Source organism: Alosa alosa, chromosome 24 (genome assembly GCF_017589495.1).
Source record: "Alosa alosa isolate M-15738 ecotype Scorff River chromosome 24, AALO_Geno_1.1, whole genome shotgun sequence".
Classification (NCBI taxonomy): Eukaryota; Metazoa; Chordata; class Actinopteri; order Clupeiformes; family Clupeidae; genus Alosa; species Alosa alosa.
In genome coordinates this window covers 15016541-15037437 of record NC_063212.1, presented here as the reverse complement: position 1 = coordinate 15037437, position 20897 = coordinate 15016541, and the positions used below count along the sequence as shown (strand labels likewise).

Sequence of the window (20897 nt, the reverse complement as noted above, 5' to 3'; positions counted from 1 at the left end):
TCACAGGAGTCCATAGAAATGTAATAATCATGTTTTTTTATCCAATATTAGTTGTGCAGATGGATAGTCCATCTTATACACACCAATTGAATTGAAATAGAAATTGCATTTATATAAGATTATATTTTTTGTGTAATTATTCCATATTTAGTTTAGTCATTCATTCCATATCAGAACCCCTTAAGTACAATTCAAATGCAAGCATGACACTTCAAAGTGTTACCTTTCATTTGAGACCAAGATTATGCTTCTACAATACACAAAGGGGTTCATGGACAGTAGGGTACATCATCCGCCTCACTTTTTGAAAAAAAAATTGAAAATCAATCTGTCCCTAGAATAATTTTGTTCCATTAACCAAATAAAACTTCCATGAGAAATTTTATTGAATTCTATTGATGTTTAGGTGGCCCACCGAGCCTCTGAAGTTTCCAACTAAAGACGTCCATAAAGCAAGGCTGAAAATATCATTTTTTCTTAAATAACGCCAAAAATAATGGGTCTAGCTCTATAATGTCAATGGAAGTTGAATATAAATATGGACTTTCCGCATCATTTGGTGTGTCTCTATCTTTATTACTTCCTGCGATATGGCAGTAGTGTACATTTTGGGGGAAGCAGCAAGACCAACGGACACCTTGTTTTAGCTGAATTACTGAAGCTAAGCAGGTGTGGGCCTGGTTAGTAGGTTACTGCTGAAATTCATGTTGGTGGGTGGTCAGTAGGTGGCACTCTACCCTCTGGCCAAAAAGATCGATCCCAATGCCTCAGTGCAGTGACAGGGACACTGTACTGTAGGAGATGCCGTCCTTCGGATGAGACGTTAAATTGAGGTCCTAACTCACTGTGGTCATTAAAGATCCCATGGCACTTATCGGGATTCTCCAATGTCCATGGCTAAATTTCCAACCTGGCTCATTCAATCTGGCCCCCTAATCATCCCCCACTGTAATTGGCTCATTCACTCCCTCACTCTCCACCTCAAGCTGGTGTGTGGTGAGCGTTCTGGCGCGTAATGGCTGCCGTGCATCACCCAGGTGGGTGCTACACATTGGAGGTGGTTAGTGAGGTCCCCCTTAACATGTGAAGCGCTTTGAGTGTTGAGAAAAGTATATATAAATGTAACGTGTTGTTGTTGGAAGATGCAATAAAAATTGCCTTTGCCAGGCATTTTTAATAAACAGCATGAAAGTAAACTATCAATAAAAGCTTGCTGTCATGGGTTTTTTGAAGGCTGGAAAACAATATATACAGTATGTGGCCCACCAAGTCAATGTAAAAGACGTATCATATTTGAAAGTTGCCATTTATACTATAATCCGATCAGTCATTATCACTTTACATTCACACGATATTTGCTGATTCCCACTTTGTTCTGTATTCTGATGAACCATCCGAAAGAAACAACTGCAGTGAGTTGGGAGAGAGAAAGCAAGAACACATAGGCTACTACTGGCCAAATCCTCTCCAATTGTTAGAATTGGACTCTGGGCGTTTGGGAACAGCTGAGGGAGGAGGCTACTTGAAACTGTGAGTTTCGGTCGGTGTGAGCGAGCGGACTTTCAGTTGACAGTAATTAACACCCTTTTGAACAACCTAAGCTGTGCGAACGTCAGAGGGCGGTCTACGCTGATGCATCATTAGTGAGACAGGAGGACAGCTGCATGCAAATCCTAGCAGAATAAAAATAGTGGCTGCTGCTGAAGCGGCAGCATAAGCGGCAGCCCTCGTTTCAGCCAGCCTCGTGTAAGACGGACACGGTCAAGACAAGCAAGTTTACCTGTGCAAGTTCACCACGCACAGGCACCGACAAAGGCAAAATGTGCCGTTCCACCATATCTGTTATCACCGGCCATTGCAGAAAACGGCATCATGCCAAAAGGGGCAGAAATGTCAAAAGGGGCAGAAATCCCCTTAACCTCCAGGAACTTAAACGGTCCTCACCGACAGAAACCTCCTTCTCCATGGGCTTGTGGAACTGTCAATCCGCAGTCAACAAAACCGACTTCATAGCTGGCTATGCCAACCGCCTTTCATTGGAACTCCTTGCTCTCACTGAGACTTGATCAAACCAGAGAACACTGCCACCCGGCTGCACTCTCCACTAACCTTACACTATCCCACACCCCTCGCCTATCTGGACGCCGGAGGCGGGACGGCCTGCTGATCTCCAACAAATGGAAATTCACCCCGCTACTGCCTTCAAACAAATATGTCTCATTCGAATTCCATGCCATCACAGTGATCGCCCCAGCAAAACTCTACGTGCTGGTCATCTACCGCCCTCCAGGCCAACTAGGCGACTTTATTGACGAACTTGACACTCTGCTATCCTCCATCCCTGAGCATGACTGTCCGCTTCTTGTTCTCGGTGATATGAACATCCACTTAGATGCCCCAGGCTCAGCGGACTTTTTGGCCCTGGTCCACTCCTTTGACCTCGAACTGGTTCAAAGCCCACCGACTCACAAAGCTGGCAAAGAGCTTGACTTGATCTTCACTCGGAACTGCAGCACAGACACCCTCATGGTGACGCCTCTCCATCTTTCTGACCACTTCTTCATCCAGTTCAACGTCAGCCTGTCAGAACAGCCTCCGGCTCCTCAGCCGATGGTCACATTCCGCCGCAACATCCGGAACCTGTCTCCAACGCACTTCTCCTCTGTGGTTGCCTCCGGTCTACCTCCACTCAACACCTTCTCCTCTCTGGAGGTTAATGAAGCCACCGACTCGCTCTGCTCCACACTGACCTCGTGTCTGGACGAGCTGTGCCCTCTTACCACAAGGCCAGCTCGATCCAAACATTCTCATCCATGGCTAAATGATACCCTCCGATCGCAGCGCACCAAACTCAGAGCCGCGGAGAGGAAATGGCACAAATCCAAACTAGCTGACGACCTCAAAAAACTACCAGACACTCCTGACCTCCTTCTCAGCCAGCATCACTGCTGCTAAGACTGCTTTCTACCATGACAAAATCAACAGCGCTACAGACACTTTCAAAAACTTTTCTCAACCTTCAAATCGCTACTCAACCCTCAGCTGCCTCCTCCTCCATCCGGCCTTACTGCAGATACCCTCGCCTCATTTTTTTACAAACAAAGTGGCGGCAATCAGCAGTCAATTCTCTACATGCCCACTCAACGATCTGACTCAGATACCGCACTCCTACAACCTCTAGGGACTGCTGGAACATCTTTTTTCAGCATTCACGCCTCTCCGAGAGTGAAGTGTCCAGACTCCTGACATGCAGCCGCCCTACCACATGCTCGCTGGACCCTATACCTACGAGCCTACTTCAGTCCATCAGCCCGACCATAGCTCCAGCTATCACACATGTGATCAATGCCTCAAACCTCTGGCACATTTCCAACAGCTGCTCAAAATGGCCCGGTAACACCGCTATTTAAGAAAGCTTCTCTCAACCCTGCTCAAGTCGAGAACTACCGCCCTGTCTCACTACTGCCTTTCCTATCCAAAGGCATTGAACGAGCAGTCTCCAAACAGGTCTCTGACTTCCTTTCACAGAACAACCTTCTGGATCCAAATCAGTCTGGGTTCAAAAGCGGCCACTCTACACCGAAACGGCTCTGCTGTCTGTAACAGAAGCCTTAAAGAAGCCAGGGCGACCGCCGGGTCATCAGTACTCATTCTGCTTGACTTATCGGGTTGCCTTTGACACGGTTAATCACAGATCCTTCTCTCTATACTCGCTGACATGGGAATCTCCGGTTCTGCTCTCTCCTGGTTTGAATCCTACCTCACAGGACGCTCGTTTAACGTATCATGGCTTGGTCAGCTATCCGCACCTCACCATCTCACCACAGGGGTCCCCCAGGGCTCAGTGCTGGGCCCCTCCTCTTTGCTATCTACACCACCTCCTTGGGACAGATTATCCGTTCGCACGGCTTCTCATACCACTGCTATGCAGACGACACACAGCTCTATCTGTCCTTTCCACCTGACGACCCCCTGGTTTCAGCACGGATCTCGGATTGCCTTTCAGACATAGCTACATGGATGAAGGCACACCACCTCCAGCTGAACCTCTCAAAGACTGAACTGCTGGTCATCCCAGCTAAACCTACCATACACCACGACATCAACATCAAATTTGACTCCCTGTCTGTTTTACCGACCAGGACTGCAAGAAATCTAGGAGTTGTTCTTGACAACCAACTAAACTTCTCAGATCATGTTGCCTCAGTCGCCCGGGTCATGCCGCTTCGCACTCTACAACATACGGAAAAATCAGGACTTACTTGACTCAAGATGCTACCCAACTTCTGGTTCAGGCAATAGTCATCTCACGACTTCGACTACTGCAATGCCCTCCTGACAGGTCTCCCAGCCTGCGCGCAGTGAAACCACTTCAGATGATCCAGAACGCTGGGGGCCGCCTGGTCTACAACCAACCCAAAAGGGCACATGTTACCCGCTGCTCATCCAGCTACACTGGCTACCTATGGCGGCCCGCATCAAATTCAAGTCTCTAACGCTTGCCTACAAAGTAGTCTCCGGTTCTGCTCCCACCTACTTAAATGCCCTCTTACAGACTTACACTACCTCCAGACCGCTGCGCCTCCTCTGACTAACGACGCCTAGCTCTACCACCGCACGCTCAAGCCAATCCAAACTTTTTTCTCATCTGTTGTTCCTCGTTGGTGGAACACACTTCCAGTTCCTACAAGGGCAGGGACATCCTTTTCCACTTTCAAAAACTCCTGAAGACCCAGCTCTTTAGAGAACATCTACTCTCATAGCAACACTTACAACAAGTCTTACTGATCCTAGCACTCACCAGCCGTTTTAAACTGACAAGTAACTGTTAAAAACAGCACTCACCGACGCACTTATTCTTACTGTACTCTAATGTTCTTTTAAACTGTCCTAAAATTGTGAGAATTGTTCTAAAACTTACTGTTTACCATGTTGTTAGTCGCTTTGGTTAAAAAGCGTCAGCCAAATGTAATGTAATGTAATGTAATGTACCACATGAAGCACCTGAGAACTTGACGACAGTTTGGAAGACGGGATCCAGTGATAATCGAGTCATCCGGAACAAGGCCACTGCCCAAACCAAATATCCAAGACGATTGTCTTGTAGACAGAGTACATTTTGAAGACTGTGGATTGCCATTACTAATACACTCTCCACTAGAAGCCATGTTGCAAGAAAGTTCATGTAATCCTGCGTGATACAACTACTACTCTACACTAAACAAAACATTTCCACGCATGTAGCCTATATCTGATTTGGAATTATGAGATTTTTATAACAAACAAATGTAAGGTGTTAACAATATAAAATAACAAATATAAGGTGTTTTTCATCAAATAACATATTATTCAAAATAGAAAAAAAAAAACGTTTTTCTGCTATTCCTGTAGCCCAATTACATGCCTGCAGGTAGGCCTACTTTAAAAATAGGATGACAGGGAAAAACATAATTCCAGGTAAGCATTCAATAATGAATAGGCCTACAGATAATATAATAAATGTGAAGTGAGCAGAATTTAAGCATGGCTGCATGTGACATTTTTTACAAATCAAAATGACATAATCCTAACAGCTGTTTTGAGTCAAGGCTATATGCTTAGCCTATTGAATAACTTGATGATAGAGAAAACAAACCATTTTGTGGAATGATTCATCATATGGAATTTGCAACGGTGTGACTCAATAACAGTCTCTGGTGGCCTACAGTATAAGTGAAATCACACTCTGTCTGCCACTCGTTGCTTGTCGCTGGTTATGCTTTGCATGTGTGGCATTCTGGGACGTTCTTTGATTCGGGACCATTATCTCTCGTTTCCCTCAGTCCAAAGTAGCCTGGGCTATTCGAAGGGTCCCCTTATTGCACATCATTTTATGTTATTTTGAAGAGCCACCGCATAGCCTACCTGTGTGTGTTGGCATGTTGGCGTGTTGTTGCAAAATCCGTGGAGTTATCTTGCACTCCCTTAAGTTTTTACCCGTGTAACCTACACTGATCAAGTTCTGCCAAAGCCCTGCTTCTATCCTCACTGGTAGCTTACAGTCCTACAGTGCTGTGTGGGAGGGGGAGTGGTTAGCTGTGAAAGCCAATGTGTGCTTCTTTTACCGATAAAGGCTATTTAACGATATCTTTTGCATTTCTTATTCAGACAACTTCAAATTTGGCAGTGCACTTACTCATGCACGTAGCAAGACACCTGCCAAGTTTGTAATCAGTCTGACAAACGGTCAGCGAGATATGCGTGCCACAGACGCTTCTTGCTTTATATATAGATGTTCTGTTGCAATTCTGCAACACGCTTATTTTTTTTTTTAATAATTGAACACCATTGAACACTATTACCAATGCAATGTTGGACATGGGTTGTGTCTTTACACTGTTTTATGTGCTGGTGGGTAGATACGCAGTTGTTGTGAATGCTGGTTATAGGTGAATTAATCTGGATTGTTAGGGTAACCATTGATGAGTAGTCCAGTGAAAAAACTTAAGAGACCTACTTGAGTGTTTAAAATGTTTCTCTGTGCTCTCAATGTGACACTGATTATATAGTCAATTTGCATTGATTAGCACACCTGTAGATGTCACACCATTCCGCTTTATTGATTAGCACACCTGTAGAGGTCACACAGTTCAGCCTTTATTGTCCAACTGCGATGTACATTCTTCCCTGCTGATGGCAGTTCAATACTGTTACTGTATTGCTACTGTCCATTGCTCAGTTGTGAGAAATGCAAGATATGTTTTCAAAATACGCCATAGACTTAATTATCTCAAGTCATCTTAAAATATAATTTTGAGTTACTGAAATCAAATATATATTTTTTTCAAACTTTGATTAAAACGTTAAAGGCAAAATCAGTTTCTTTGTCTCAGTTAGTTTGACTGGCATAGTTTACAGTTTAGATGTGTCATTTATCTCCAAGTGTTGTGTCTTATTTGGCTTATATGTAGAGTTTTGACACAATGAACCCATTTTTGCAATAAGCATGAAAGCTATCAGAAAAAAATATGTAAATAAATGAAGGACGGTGTCTAAATCTGAAACCTAAAACCTTTTTGATCTGACCTGTCCATTGGCATGTCTTTAGATTTTTGATGGACTCAGCACATTCACTCAAAAGAGGAAGTCTTCACTTCTCTGGGCTCGCCTTAGTTTTGTAGAAGTATGTCAAGAAAACCAACAAATGAACCAAACTAAACTAAACTAAAAGTAAAAAAAGAGACGTGGTGTTGTCCGATGACCTTACCTTGTAGAAGAAGGAGGGTCAGCACACCGGTGCTGGACAGAATCAGAAAACGACGGTGGTGTAGAGACATTCTGCTGTTCTGACAGACGCAAACAAGAGTGCAGTGTTTCCTCCAACCCCCTTAACTGACTACCAGGCCCGCCTCGCTAGGATGCTGTGTTAGAATAAAAAAAAAAAAAGGAAATCGAGGGAGAAGACTGAGGGTGGGTGCAGGAGGGTGAGAGAGAAAGAGAGTGAGAGGGAAAGAGAGACGAAGGGGGGGGGGACTTCCTTTGCAGCTTGAGACTGATAAGTCTCAGTGTGTGTGAATGTGGTGAAGATAGACCAACAGCTAAACCCCAGTGGTAGGAGCTGCTAACAGCACCTTGGTCGCTTCTGACTGCACTACTGTATGTGCATGTGTGTGTGTGTGTTTGCTTGTGCATGTGTGTGTGTGTTTGTATGTTTGTGTGGTTTCTGCTGTGTGTGTGTGTGTGTGTGTGTGTGTGTGTGTGTGTGTGTGTGTGATTGTGACTAAGTTTAAATGCCAATGTGGTGGGGTGGGTTTCAGTGGATCGTGTTTCTCATCTGATCAGCCTTCCTACAATTGCGAATGCTAACATTATAATCAACAATTACATAAACCTGCATGCACAAAAGATGCATGTTTTTCATAATTATTCAGCAAAAAGAACAAATGTTTTTATTTTGTTTGTTTTGTTTTACACACCCTCCTTGTGTGTAGTGTTCTACAGCTTCTTTCAAATGCACACAGTGGGACCTGAGAATTGGGAGAGCTTTCATACTCAGGTGAATAAGCTCCATTTAGTATAACCTGCTCTGCAGAGGGAAGAGCAGTGAGTGTTTCGGAGGGTGGGGGTGTGGAGCGTGAAGTGAAGTGAAAGGCCACCCACACTCACCCAGCCCTCTCAGAGGAAGTGAAGTTGTGGACAGCGTTTGCTCATTCGCTGCATATAGGTATTTGCAGCCTCATTTCCAGGCAGTTCGTGGCCAGAGCCGCAATGGTCTCTGAGTGTATATGCATGCAAGTACGTGTGTACGTGCATGTGTGTGTAAGGGTGTCTGCTTCAGTTAGTGTGAAGTTAAAGGTGTGAGATCTCATGTGGGCTTTTCTAATGCTTGCACAACACAACACAACACAACACAACACAACTGCATTGCAAATAAACTGTGTAGCAAGTATATAGGCTTACTACATACCACCTATGTACTTGCTACCACCCAAAATATTGACCCCTGATATTTATGTGTGTGTGCATGCACGTGTAAGTAAGTGTGTCTGTTTCAGTCAAGTATTCAGTTAAAGTGAGGCGAAACAAGGAGTTGAAATCGAACAGGGTCTGCTGCAAATGAAAGGTTTAAAGGGTTGCCGTATGATCTGATGTGTTGAAGGCCACGCCATTGTTGTCACAGAAACTACGGGTTTACTCACAGATATTCGTCATTTCTCATCGAATACAAGCAGTCTAAGAGGAACCAAAAGAAAAGCTGATGGCAAACAAGCTTGTAATAGTGCTTTTTAGAATAGGGCTATCATCATTTCTCCATACTCAGTACTGTGAGTGATCGCAGTTTCCAGAAAAGCAGAAGAGCCATATTTCTTATCTGACGTATTTTGTTGCCAAAAAATGAGAAGGGAAGTGGATCAATCAACATCACACACAACACTGTCGATCTATGCTTCTTCAGTGTAGGAATCCCCCTTTCTGGTAGCATATCTGTACCCATCCAGAGCTCAGTAGTGGTTTTTGACACAGGCGAAGCGGGCAGTGGCTCGGGGCGGCATCTTGCCGTGGGCGACGGCAAGAACGCTCACCAAAATAAATAAATAAAGTAGTTTTTAGCTTTCATTTGCGCTAATCAGTTTTCTATCACTCATTTGCACGTCAATCATATTTCACTGTGTGGGGAGTGGGCGCCATATAGGCAATTAGCAGGCTAAAGTCAGTCATACGAATTGGCTCCAAAACAGCACATTTCATTCATAACATTGTGTATACAGGGCTACATGTTATTTTTCTGGATTGTGAAATAGTAAAAAAAAAAAAAAAAGATAACAGCCTAACTACAAAACGAATCTGCACACCAAAATTAATTGGTTTAGTAGCCTATTGACGGTGTTAAGTAGCCTAGAAATCTAGACGCGCCCCTAGCGGCAGCGAATTACATTTGCTGCCAGGGCTAGTCTAGCAACTCTCCGTTGGCTTGTGAGCTCCAGAAATCGTATCGTATAGGTGTTAGGTGGGCTTAACATAATGATAAATGGCAGAGTTGCAACGGTTTGGCTTGAATTCCCTGCTACTTGAAAACAAATAAGATGGATGTTGCTGCTGGCGAACAGTGTGACACGAGTTAAGCTTTTATTAAGTTGGCAAACGTTTGAACTAGCCAACCAGCTCCTGCTGGTGGGAAACGATGGGACTCATAGCGCTGCCGCTGTCGTATTGCATGCAGAGGGAATTTGAAAGACAACTGATTATCCCGCCCCTCGGACTGAGCACTGCGAACGGTGAGTGTCCAGACCCTACATTTTAATGTGGGTCTGGCTCGTCAGGCTAGGTGTTGAGGGATAGGGGATTTGATTCTGGATTGCCAAATAAACAATGGACAAAATAGGGTCAAGCCATCGGATAGGAAAAAGAGCAAAGGAGAGGAGAAACGAGCAAAAGATGAATACAGCTATGGCGTCTGTTTATGAGTAGCCTATTAGTCTACACATGTAATGAAAGTGCAGCCATCCGGTCCTGCAGCCATTTGCGGTGCTGGTCACAGACCCGCTTGTCAGACTGGGGGTACAAAGCGACGAAGGCGAGGGATGGGGGGTAGACGGGCAGTATATATGACATGTATTTGAAATACAAAATAGTATTTTGTCATTTGTATTTTATTGGGTTGAAGAAAAATGGCTGAAGTAGTTTGTATCAAAATACGTTATGGGTGTGTATTTTTCCAGACTAGCACCTCTGTCTGGTGCTGACTTACTAATTTGCGTAGAGTTGTGATCAGAATATTGAGGTGATCCAGTGCAAGATGGGTAACGTGTAGGTTGCTCACACACTCTCACACAAACCCCAAGTTTCTTGAGAACTTCTGTCATCAATTTCTTGAGAACTTTAATCATCCAATTGGAACACATGTAACTGGTCATGTGGTTGCCCTGCAACATTGCTCAAAAAGTTGCCCCATGTATCACCTTAAGCAACATGATTAATTCATATTTATGCCCCTTTACGTCAACATAACACCATTTAGTGTACCCAGTTAAAAACAACTAAAAGGGTCATGATCCTTCCTTATCAGCAGCATTACATAGTGCAATATCAAGCAATCTGGGCATGCATTGACAAGGTCAGAGACTTGTCTCCACTTTCTACCACTTGACAAGTTCAGTTGACTTTTCGAGTGCATGTTTGATATAGTATTTAGGCTAGCTAGCCTATGGGATGTAACCGGCAGGTTAGCATAGTTGATCTGTTGACTGTTCATAGGTTTATGGCATGTACTGTAGGCAGAGAAAAGCTGTTGCTCTCAAACACTGTCCACTTAATCAAGAATCAGTGTATTGATGAAGGAATAGCTCAAAGAAACAGATACGGAAGGTTTGCAAAGTGATTTCATACTCCCTTTTCAAGAGTATTTTTAGTATTTTCAAAATACAAAAATACAGTATACAAGTATTCCACGAAATGACAGCTTTAAAATCATTCTGATGTTACTCTGACTTACTATGCAGAGAAATGTTGACTAACTGGGTACCATCTCAGCACTAAAAGGCATTGAATATTGTTTTAGGAGCTGGGGTAGTGTGCAGCCTGAAAAGTTGTGGGTTCAATACCCGGCTTACACCATTTTTGCTCTGGGACAATGTAATCAGATGCATTTTAGCAGTAATTTATTGCAAATAGCTTCATTACCATTAAAACGTTTTGCATTTTTGCATTTTGGCCTTGACATTAATAACCAGCTAGATATAACCATTGTTACGGCTGGCTCGAGACCATAACATAAAAGAGGAAGGCGGACAAGGTGGTTTGGTCAACCAAAATATATTTATTTAAAAGTCATCATTAAATATTAAATTACTGCAGTTCACAAGATGTCTAGGGGAGAAAACTACAATGTATGTAAGTGTGTGGGTGTAACGCAAGCGTCAGTATGGTGTTGCAAAAGAGGAGTGAAAGATAAAGAAACAGATAAGAAGTGTGTAGGAAAGAAATCTATCAATGTGTCTTCAAATTAGAAATGTGCCTAACCCAGAAGTGACCCAGCAAGAGAGAGAGACAGAGAGAGAGAAACAACCCTGTATATAGCCCAACCCATTAACCCAGGTGTATACTATTAACCAATTAGTGGAACCAAGGACACCACTATCAGTGCATTGGCTATGCCAAGCCTGAAGAGGGCACAGGGGGTCGTAACACCATGTTATGACCAGTATAATCATATCATCAGCACAGGGCAAAGTGTGGATGAGTACAAATCAACTGATATCACTCTGTCATTTCCGATTGAATTATAAGAACAGACTGATTGCTATAATGGAGGGAATCAGCGCTTAAAATCATGTGTGTTTCCTGTATTAGCAATGGTCGCCCCCAAAAACAACCAAAATGCTGATAAAGTTCTTGAGTGTACATGTGAAACGAGAAAAAACCCGAATCCAATTCTGCAGCAAAGCAACACAGTTTGTGAAACACAACAGTGTGTCAGTGCCAACTCAACTGAGTTAATATTTTGTAGTTGATGTGAAATAAATTAACAAATGAGTCAGCATTAGACTGTGCAGGATGTTGGTTATTCACTGCAACACAAGTGGGGTGGAGGGCCAGGAAGTCACAGTGATCTATCAGCCGTCACATCAAAGTCTGCTTTATTGTCAATTTCTTCACATGTCAAGACATACAAAGAGATCGAAATTGCGTTTCCTACTATCCCACGGTGGAGACAAGACATATTTTACCAATTAGGTCCACAGACAAACATAACATTCAAGTAAACAATATAAAAAGTAAAAATAAAATTTGGTAGAAATTGTGCAATTGTGCATACAGTAGACAGTCAATATAATAGTGCAAAAATCAGGCCAATAAATGGCTGAGATAGTTTTGTTTGACCTAAGTATGCAAGTGGCATAGTGGTGCAATTTATGTAAGAGCAGCAGAAGTATGAATTTTGGTCGCCTTGCGGGTGAGGTGGGAGGTGTAAATGTCCTTCAGGGAGGGGAGAGATTTAAATTTAACTTGAGCCCTCTACTGGTGTGGATACAATATTACCTACAGAATATGCAGACATACCATGCAATTAAATGGTCATCATAATTAATACACAAACATTTGTTATAGATGGCGGGGTCTAGATGAAATCACACTGTGTTATGTTGCTTCATTATCAAGAAATGTGGGTTTATGGGTTTATGTTAAAAATCACAATGTTGCAAGGCCTTGAAGAGGGGAAATTAACAACAATAACAACAACAACAAACAGAACTTCACAAGAGGTTTATTGTGGAGCACACAGTGAATACTGCTCACATATCAAGTATCATCAAGGTTGTTTACGTATCTACTGTCATCAAAGTGATCTGACCACAGTGTGTGTTGCCCACGTGTGTACAGTTCTGTCCTATCCCAGCTTGTTCTCCTCAGAAACGCTGAAGTTGCTTCACTCTGCTAATGAATAGGGGCTAGACAGTGGAGAAGCATTTCCTAGACACAGGAAAAAGGTATTGTGACTGGATACGTCCGTCTGTCCCTTTGGGTGAGTCTGTCCACATAACATTGAAAGTACTAGTCTGATCTACGTCACATTTTTATACAAGGCAGAGGGTCACCAAATCTCGGTCGTGTTACATGACCATCCACATCAGGCTCAGAATCCAGATATTGGGGGCAGCCGTGGCTTACTGGTTAGCGCTTCGGACAACCGGAGGGAACCCCGACCAGTAGGAACGGCTGAAGTGCCCTTGAGCAAGGCACCTAACCCCTCACTGCTCCCCGAGCGCCGCTGTTGTAGCAGGCAGCTCACTGCGCCGGGATTAGTGTGTGCTTCACCTCACTGTGTGTTCACTGTGTGCTGAGTGTGTTTCACTAATTCACGGATTGGGATAAATGCAGAGACCAAATTTCCCTCACGGGATCAAGAGTATATATACTTATACTTATTGGAATTTATATGATATGATGCATAATATGATATGCATAATATGACACACATGCATGCGCATGCACACGCAAGCACACACACACACACACACACACATCACACACTTTCTTTCCCCAGTTCATCCAGCCGTTCTCTGAATCTGACAGTAACACTTTTAGCTCCAGCTTATTGAATCAGATTAGACCGTTATCTTATAGGAGAGATGCTAACGGTCTAATCTGATTCAATGAGCTGGAGCTAAAAGTGCTACTGTCAGACTCAGAGAACGGCTGGATGAACTGGGGAATGGTAAAACTCAATTGTTTAACTCAAGAGGAGGTGGAAAATGAGTGTAATTCCCCAAATGGTGGAATATCCCTTTAAAGTAACACACTGAGGGAGGGCTACACAAACTTTTTGTAGCAGTGTGATGCTAACGCTACAATTGCAAGTGGAGAGCGAGGGTGTGCTGTTTCCTGACTGCTGTGGTTTAATTTGTTGACTCCAGTTGACATGGCATTTCTCAAAATGTGACATTATTGATGTACTTAGTAAAGTGCAGAGAACAGGACTTTTAGTTCCTACCTCCCAAAGTACAGAGACCTGCATCTGATGGATCCTCTAGCATGCCTGCTGAGACATTTTAAAAATATATTCCAGGGTTTAGAATGTAACCTCCCTAATATCAGTAATTCCAGGTTCATTTCAAAGTCATATTTTCTCCATCTAGTGATACATACCCATTTTGCTTAATGACAGTTTGTCGTACACTGTATCCATCACTGTCAAAAAAAAGACATCAATGAGTACTGGCACTGTGATAAATTATAAAAAAAGTCTGTTGAAACCTCACCTGGTCTGCTCGGTTCTGTGAATTCAGTGGTTTCATAGATATGACGCCCTTCTGGAGGTGAGAGTATTTTAAGTGTTAGGTTGCATTAATCTTCATTAAAGTCTTTCAGAGTTTCAAGTTTTCAAGAAATATATGGTATTACACTATAGTGAGTTTTAATTTTTATTTTTATTTTAAATTTACAAAAGAGGAAATATGAGGTAGGCTAAAATGAGATATAATGACATTCAAATAGAGACCCTCCTCACCTCCATCATACTCATCAGTGGTGTTTCTGCCTGCAAGACCACTAGAGGGAGACAGCAATCTACCAAATTAGTTCATTTGTAAAGTCACCAAATTAGTTCATATGTAAAGTCACCAAATTAGATGATATCTAAAGTCATTCAACACAGCATAAAACCATAATATATTTATGGGACATTTTATTCACCGACAGATAATAGTCTCTTGAGCAAACAAGGTGGCTTTTGACTGCATTAAGTAATTGAGTAGATGTTGATAGACCCTATGCATGGAAGTCTTATTAGGCAGCTCATTTGTTTCCGGTGGAGCCAGGTGAGTTGTAGTCGCTGCTATAGTTAATGTAATTAATGTCTACAGGGACCTGGTTGGGTGTTGCATCTAGTGAATCAGCACATTACAATGTAAAAGGATTTACTGTATGTGTGTGTTATTTTTATTTTTATTTTGGGCAAACAAGATATTCGATTGATTTTTGATTTGGAACGTTTATTTTCTTTAACATGTAGACATTAACAAATAAAATATTTAAGAATCAACATAGACATAGACAACAAAATAAAAATGAAAAGTCACATTTTGTTCAAGAAAAAGGAGTAGAGGGAAGCAAAAGCTTGTAGGTCCCTACCCCCATCTTTCAGTTAAATGAATCTTTTATCATCCACGTTTAGTATTTACACATATATATATATTTATTCCACTGCTTGGTTGAACTTCCCATTGTCCTACGTAATTTAGAACGACCATTAACCGTATGTTATCTGCACACCTATGAAGTAGATCCAATTTTTTGGCCGTATCACACTTGTATATTAATTCGCCGAACTCGTTGTGAAGTTTAAATGAACTGTCACGTTGCATCCGAGCTGTAAAATGCAGACGTTCAGAACATTGCAACATTGTAGCATATGACGGAGGTGGCTTTTAGCTAGATGGATGACAGCAGGCTAAGTAAAAGCGATGTTTCAAAGCTAAAGTTCATCAGAATCTTGGGATACGCAAGCTTGACAACGGGAGAGATAGAACTAACGACTGGCCTTTGGCCGTAGCAACCATCCATTTAGAACTAGTAACGGCAGTTTGTCTTGTGAGTTGAGAAATTAGTTGATATGTGTCGGAAGAAATTAGTTCTATAAACAAGACAGTTTTAGCGATTAAAGCGTTTAAATTGTAACAGGAAATGAACACAACGCAAGTGGCAACTGTGGAATAAGCGGGATAATGGACTCCACGGTGGTCTGTTCACAGAAGTTAATGCACTACGAGGTTTAAACTCTTCGCGGTCGGCCGTTTTACAACCTCGACCGTGCATTAACTTCTGTGAACAGACCACCGTGTCGTCCATTATCCCTTACATATTTGTAAACCTTTCTCTTATACTTGCACATTTAACAGTCATACCTCCTATGTTTATTTATATTCACAAATAATATATATTACGTTGAAGATTAAAATCACTCCTATGTTCATCATATATACACCCATACAAACACACACACACACACACACACACAAAATATATATATAATTGTACTCATTAAAGGCCATGCATTACTTGTCATTTCCATCACTGAATATTTTCACACATCTCATATTTTGCTATTGTGTATAATTTAAGATGCTTTTTAAACTGTGCAATATGTTTGCAATCTTTGATCTTATCTGGTAAGTTGTTCCACAACTTCACCCCACAGACAGATATGCACATGCTTTTGAGTGTAGAGTGTACCGTTGGTTGCCTCAGTTTCAATCTCCCTCTTAAATTATAATCTCCTAGTCTGTCACTAAGCCATCATTGAATGTTTCCTGGAAGTAGGCTGTTTCTTGCTTTAAATACAATTTGTGAATTTTTAAAATCTATAAAATCCATAAACTTTAATGTTTTTAATTTCAGAAATAATTTGTTAGTGTGTTCATAGTACCCCACATTATTAACTATCCTTATTGCTTTTTTTTAATTGTGCATATTGTCTGTAGGGTGCTTTTGTAGGTATTACCCCACACTTCCACACAGTAACTCAAATAGGGGGAAAACAGTGTACAGTACAGTGTATGCAGGGATTTTTTATTCAATATATGTCTTACTTTGACTAGTATCCCTACACATCGTGCCAATTTTGAGTGTACACGGGTGACCTGAGGTTTCCAGCTGAGCTTGTGGTCTATAATTACACCTAGAAAGGAGTTTTCAAACACCCTTTCGATTTTTATATTATCGATCTTTAGTTCAATGTGTGTGTTTGCTTGTGTGTTCCATTTGCCAAAAACCATAAATTTGGTTTTCTTTACATTGAGTGATAATCTATTTATATCAAACCACAATTTCAACTTGGTTAACTCAGTAGAGACAACCTCCAACAACTGTTTGAGGTTTCCTCCTTCACAGAATACATTTGTGTCATCAGCAAAAATAAAAATGTTCAGGACCATAGAATAATTACTTATATAATTTATAATAAATAGTTTTGGTCCCAGTATTGACCCTTGCGGCACACCACAGGTAATATTCATTTGGGTGGACCTGTTATCCCCTATCTGCGCAAACTGTTTTCTTTGTCCTATGTAGCTTATTAACCAATTAAGTCCAACCCCTCTGATCCCATATCTTTCCAATTTGTGTAGCAATACATCATGGTTTATTGTGTCAAGTGCCTTCTTCAGATCTATGAAGTAGGGGTGGCGAAATTTAAAAAAAATCTTAACCGGCCACTGAGCCTCATAATTCCGGTTAAAGTCGGTCACCGAAAATTCTATAACTGCCATTTATGATACCCGTGTCCTGTCGCACGTCTTTCTCTGCCCGTGAAACAAGTTATCCCCCCATTTTAGAATGGTTAGGCTCCCGTCACACAATGTTAGTTCATGCCCTTTGTATTATACATTTTCCCCAATCATTGTCCACTACTTGTGGAGGAATAAGGGTTTTGTTTTGGGGAGAAAAATAATTGCTTTCCCTGGCGCACTCCACCATTTGGTAGGCACACATTACGCGCAATGTCGACCTTCCATGCAACGCGGCACCGAACTCGGGCTATAAAAAGCTCACGTTACAAAGTCACAAACAGAGAACGCTACATTTGGTGGTGTTACAGGAAAGTATATTAACCAACGTCTTTGTAAAAAACTTACCGATTGCCAACAGCCTCTGTAGTGTGCTGCACAAAATCCTTTGCAATAAGTTCCTATCGTCATGCCATTTAAGTACAGATGAATAATAAAACACAACAAGTAGGCATATGCTAAGTTAGTCTTTCGTGTTTTCGTTTGCCATTACATTGTTACAATTATCATCATGCCATAGTCAACACGCAGCCACTAACAAGCAGTGAAGTTTGTCACAATATATAGACTACACGCAAGGCGTACAAATCACTAAAGTAACCGGTAAACTGTTTGGAGCCATGGCTCTGTGCTGTGGTTGCGCTTAATAAATTCCGCCGTGGGGCGGCTCATGCTCACATTTATCATTTTTAGATATTGAGTGATCATATCGCCCCATACAATACAACACCAATAACACGTGTGTGCGCAGTGTAATAACAGACGCTGGCTGGCATTCGGGAGCTTTAAAAATAGTGCTTTTTTTTTGTTTTGTTTTTTTTAACCGGCGGCAGAAAATTTTAACCGGTCAACCACCGGTTAAACGGCTACCGGTTAGCATCCCTACTATGAAGACCCCTATTGCAAACTTTTTGTTGTCTATTGTGCTTGTAAGTTCTTCTACTAAGTCCATGAGTGCCAATGATGTTGATCGGTTTGTCCTAAAACCATATTGACTATCTATGAGTAATTCATGTTTGTCTTTGAAACTGTCCAACCTAGAAGCAAATATTTTTTCCAAAATTTTTGAAAACTGGGAGAGCAGGGAAACTGGTCTGTAGCTATTGTAGAGATTTTTTTCACCTTCTTTGAAGATCGGAATTACCTTAGCAGTTTTCATTTTGGTTGGGAAGGAGCCCATTTTAAATGAAAGGTTACAGATATGTGCTAAGGGATCTGCTATATTAATAATAACTTTTTTTACTATTGTCATATCAATACCATTCCAGTCTGTTGATGTTTTATTTTTAAACTTGTTAACAATATCAATAATTTCATTTTTATCTGTATCCTTCAAAAATATAGTATCTGGGTTCCTCTTACCCAAATAATGTATTCAGTGTCAGAGTGAACATGTAAGGAGCATAATATAACAGAAGATGTTGTTACAACTCAGCTAAGATTCCACAGGAAATAAATGAGCTGACTAAAGAGCCTTCTGTGCATAAGGTGCATTGTCTGGGTTACTTACGGCCCTGCACTAGACGTGTTGGACACAGCACCTGCAGAGGTACAAGACACAATGAATGGCAGACGGAGGAGAGAAGCACAACTGGCCTCTTAAAGTGTCATATCTTATTTAAAAGTGCAATCTGCAAATTATTTTCAAATGTACTTTTTGTTAAATTCAGTGATTTGCTGATCACACACATCTAGTTCAACATACGGTATATAAACTGTAAATGGGAAACAAACATAGTGGCACGTAGAGCCATGAACAATTACAGCCAAATAATTTCAGTGTTTCGCGAGCATGGAAAGGAGGGCTGATTAGCTGTTGACCTCAATGAAAAACCTTTCAATCTCAGAATTGTTGTCTGCACCTTAAAACTCTATGGGGAATGTACACAAAGCAAAGGTACAACTATGACAAATGCTGGTATGATCACTTAGAGAGAGTCTTGGTGCAAATCCCAAGTGCAGAACAGAAAAACCATATGAATAACTATAACAAACCTGTCTGTCTTCTGCAGCAACGTGGTACAACTTTTAAAATGATGATAGTGAGGACCACTCCACCGGCCACACCCCTAGCCACAGCCACACCCGTTATTAACAGACTGGACCCAGAATCTGAAAAATATTCAACCAACATCTTATAAAGAGGGCAACAATCACACAATCAGATTAGAGGGGTGTCATATCATGTATTGGGAAAGATTTAAGTTCTACAGAATGGAAAAGCCTACTAGCCTACAGTACTAACGCAGAGCTGGTGAACGAGACTGTGTAGACTGACTAACACTGAATAGAAACAATGATCTTAATATAGGAAATATTAATGTAGGAAATATACTCAATTCGTGTCTAGCTTTGTATTAACCACCATGTTTCCATGTTTTGGAAAAGAAATGAGCAATATGAATAACACAATTTACTCACCCCTCTTACCAACAGGAAGTGAGTTACTGAGCTGTGATGATGTGGGTCTCTCTCTTCTCACCCCCTGGCACCAGTATGTACCCTCATCAGAGTCAGTAGCTCTGGTGATGGTGAAGTTGTTCCCCTCAATCACAAGATTGTTCTTCTTGTCCTTGTACCACTTATATGTCCAGTTGCTGTGAGACTCTATCACACACTTCAGAGTGACCATCCCCCCAGTGGACAAGGGACTCTGTGGCTCTGCTGTTAGCTTAGCTTCAGGTAGAGCTGTGGAAACAAAAAAATAGGTATAAAGAAGAGTAGAGTACACAATTCTACCCCAGCACACTTTTTGTCAAACTCAGCAAATTGCTGGACACAGGCCAGATTCTACTGTTTAACTACGTTAAATGTATAAATGTAGCATTTGGCATATCAAATGTAAAACACAAGTACAGCATACAGTAGATTGTGCAATAGATATATTTAATGTAAATCTTACCATTCATAGATACAGTCATGTCAGGGCTGCTGTAACTTCGTAGTCCCCTTCTTACGCCAGAACATTCGTAGCGACCACTCTCTTCAGGGAGTGAGATGGTGATGGTTCTGTTGATCAGATGATGAATGTGTTTATTGTTCCTCTCCCAGAGATATTTCCAGCCTCCGCCCTGTGTGATGTCACAACTCAGAGTGACTCGGTCTGCACTGTGGAGCTGCTGAGGAGGCTGTATGGTGATGGTGGGAGTAGGAATATCTGTACAGACAAAGGTATAAACATCATACTGTAGGAAGCCTATTCCCAGAGAAGGTCATTACATACTGATTTAGTACAAATGTATGAATGTGACACACATTGAGATATGCATGAGGGGCAACACAATGGATAAGTGAACCTATGTGTATGCACTTCTTGTGGACCATAAATATAAATTAGCAGATATTTAAAAAATATGCTACTTTCAAAACTGTGGCTGTGCTTTGTTGTCATGCTAATAAAAAAAAGTCAATAAAAATGTCTTATCATGAAATAATGGGATCAAATGACGTGGAAGTTTCTGAAGATACTTTCATATTATCTCATCTCAAACATTTCATATAACAACATGATAACGTTCCAGCAATGTACTGCTATAAGGAAATATCTCAATAATGAAAAAAATAAGATATTGCAGTTTTATGGCTGACTAAGATATTTATTTTTATTCTGAAGACTTACCCAACACAACCATT

General features: G+C 41.5%; 2 protein-coding genes across 3 annotated transcripts in view; one reads left to right on the top strand and one right to left on the bottom strand.

Moving 5' to 3' along the window:
• The window catches only part of si:cabz01074944.1 (signaling lymphocytic activation molecule), a 35242-nt gene extending 27866 nt beyond the window's left edge, over positions 1-7376 (bottom strand). Inside the window, exon 1 of one of the 2 annotated variants that reach the window (XM_048235972.1) lies at positions 7247-7376. In XM_048235972.1, the coding sequence (XP_048091929.1) occupies positions 7247-7316 (70 nt within the window). In that variant the 5' untranslated portion in view covers positions 7317-7376. Of the gene's footprint in view, positions 1-5904; positions 5936-7246 lie in introns of those variants that run through there. The other variant, XM_048235973.1, reaches the window with a different exon arrangement.
• Positions 1-20897, top strand: part of LOC125289084 (basement membrane-specific heparan sulfate proteoglycan core protein-like) — a 947802-nt gene that overhangs the window by 623002 nt on the left and 303903 nt on the right. The gene's annotated exons all lie outside the window — the stretch shown is intronic.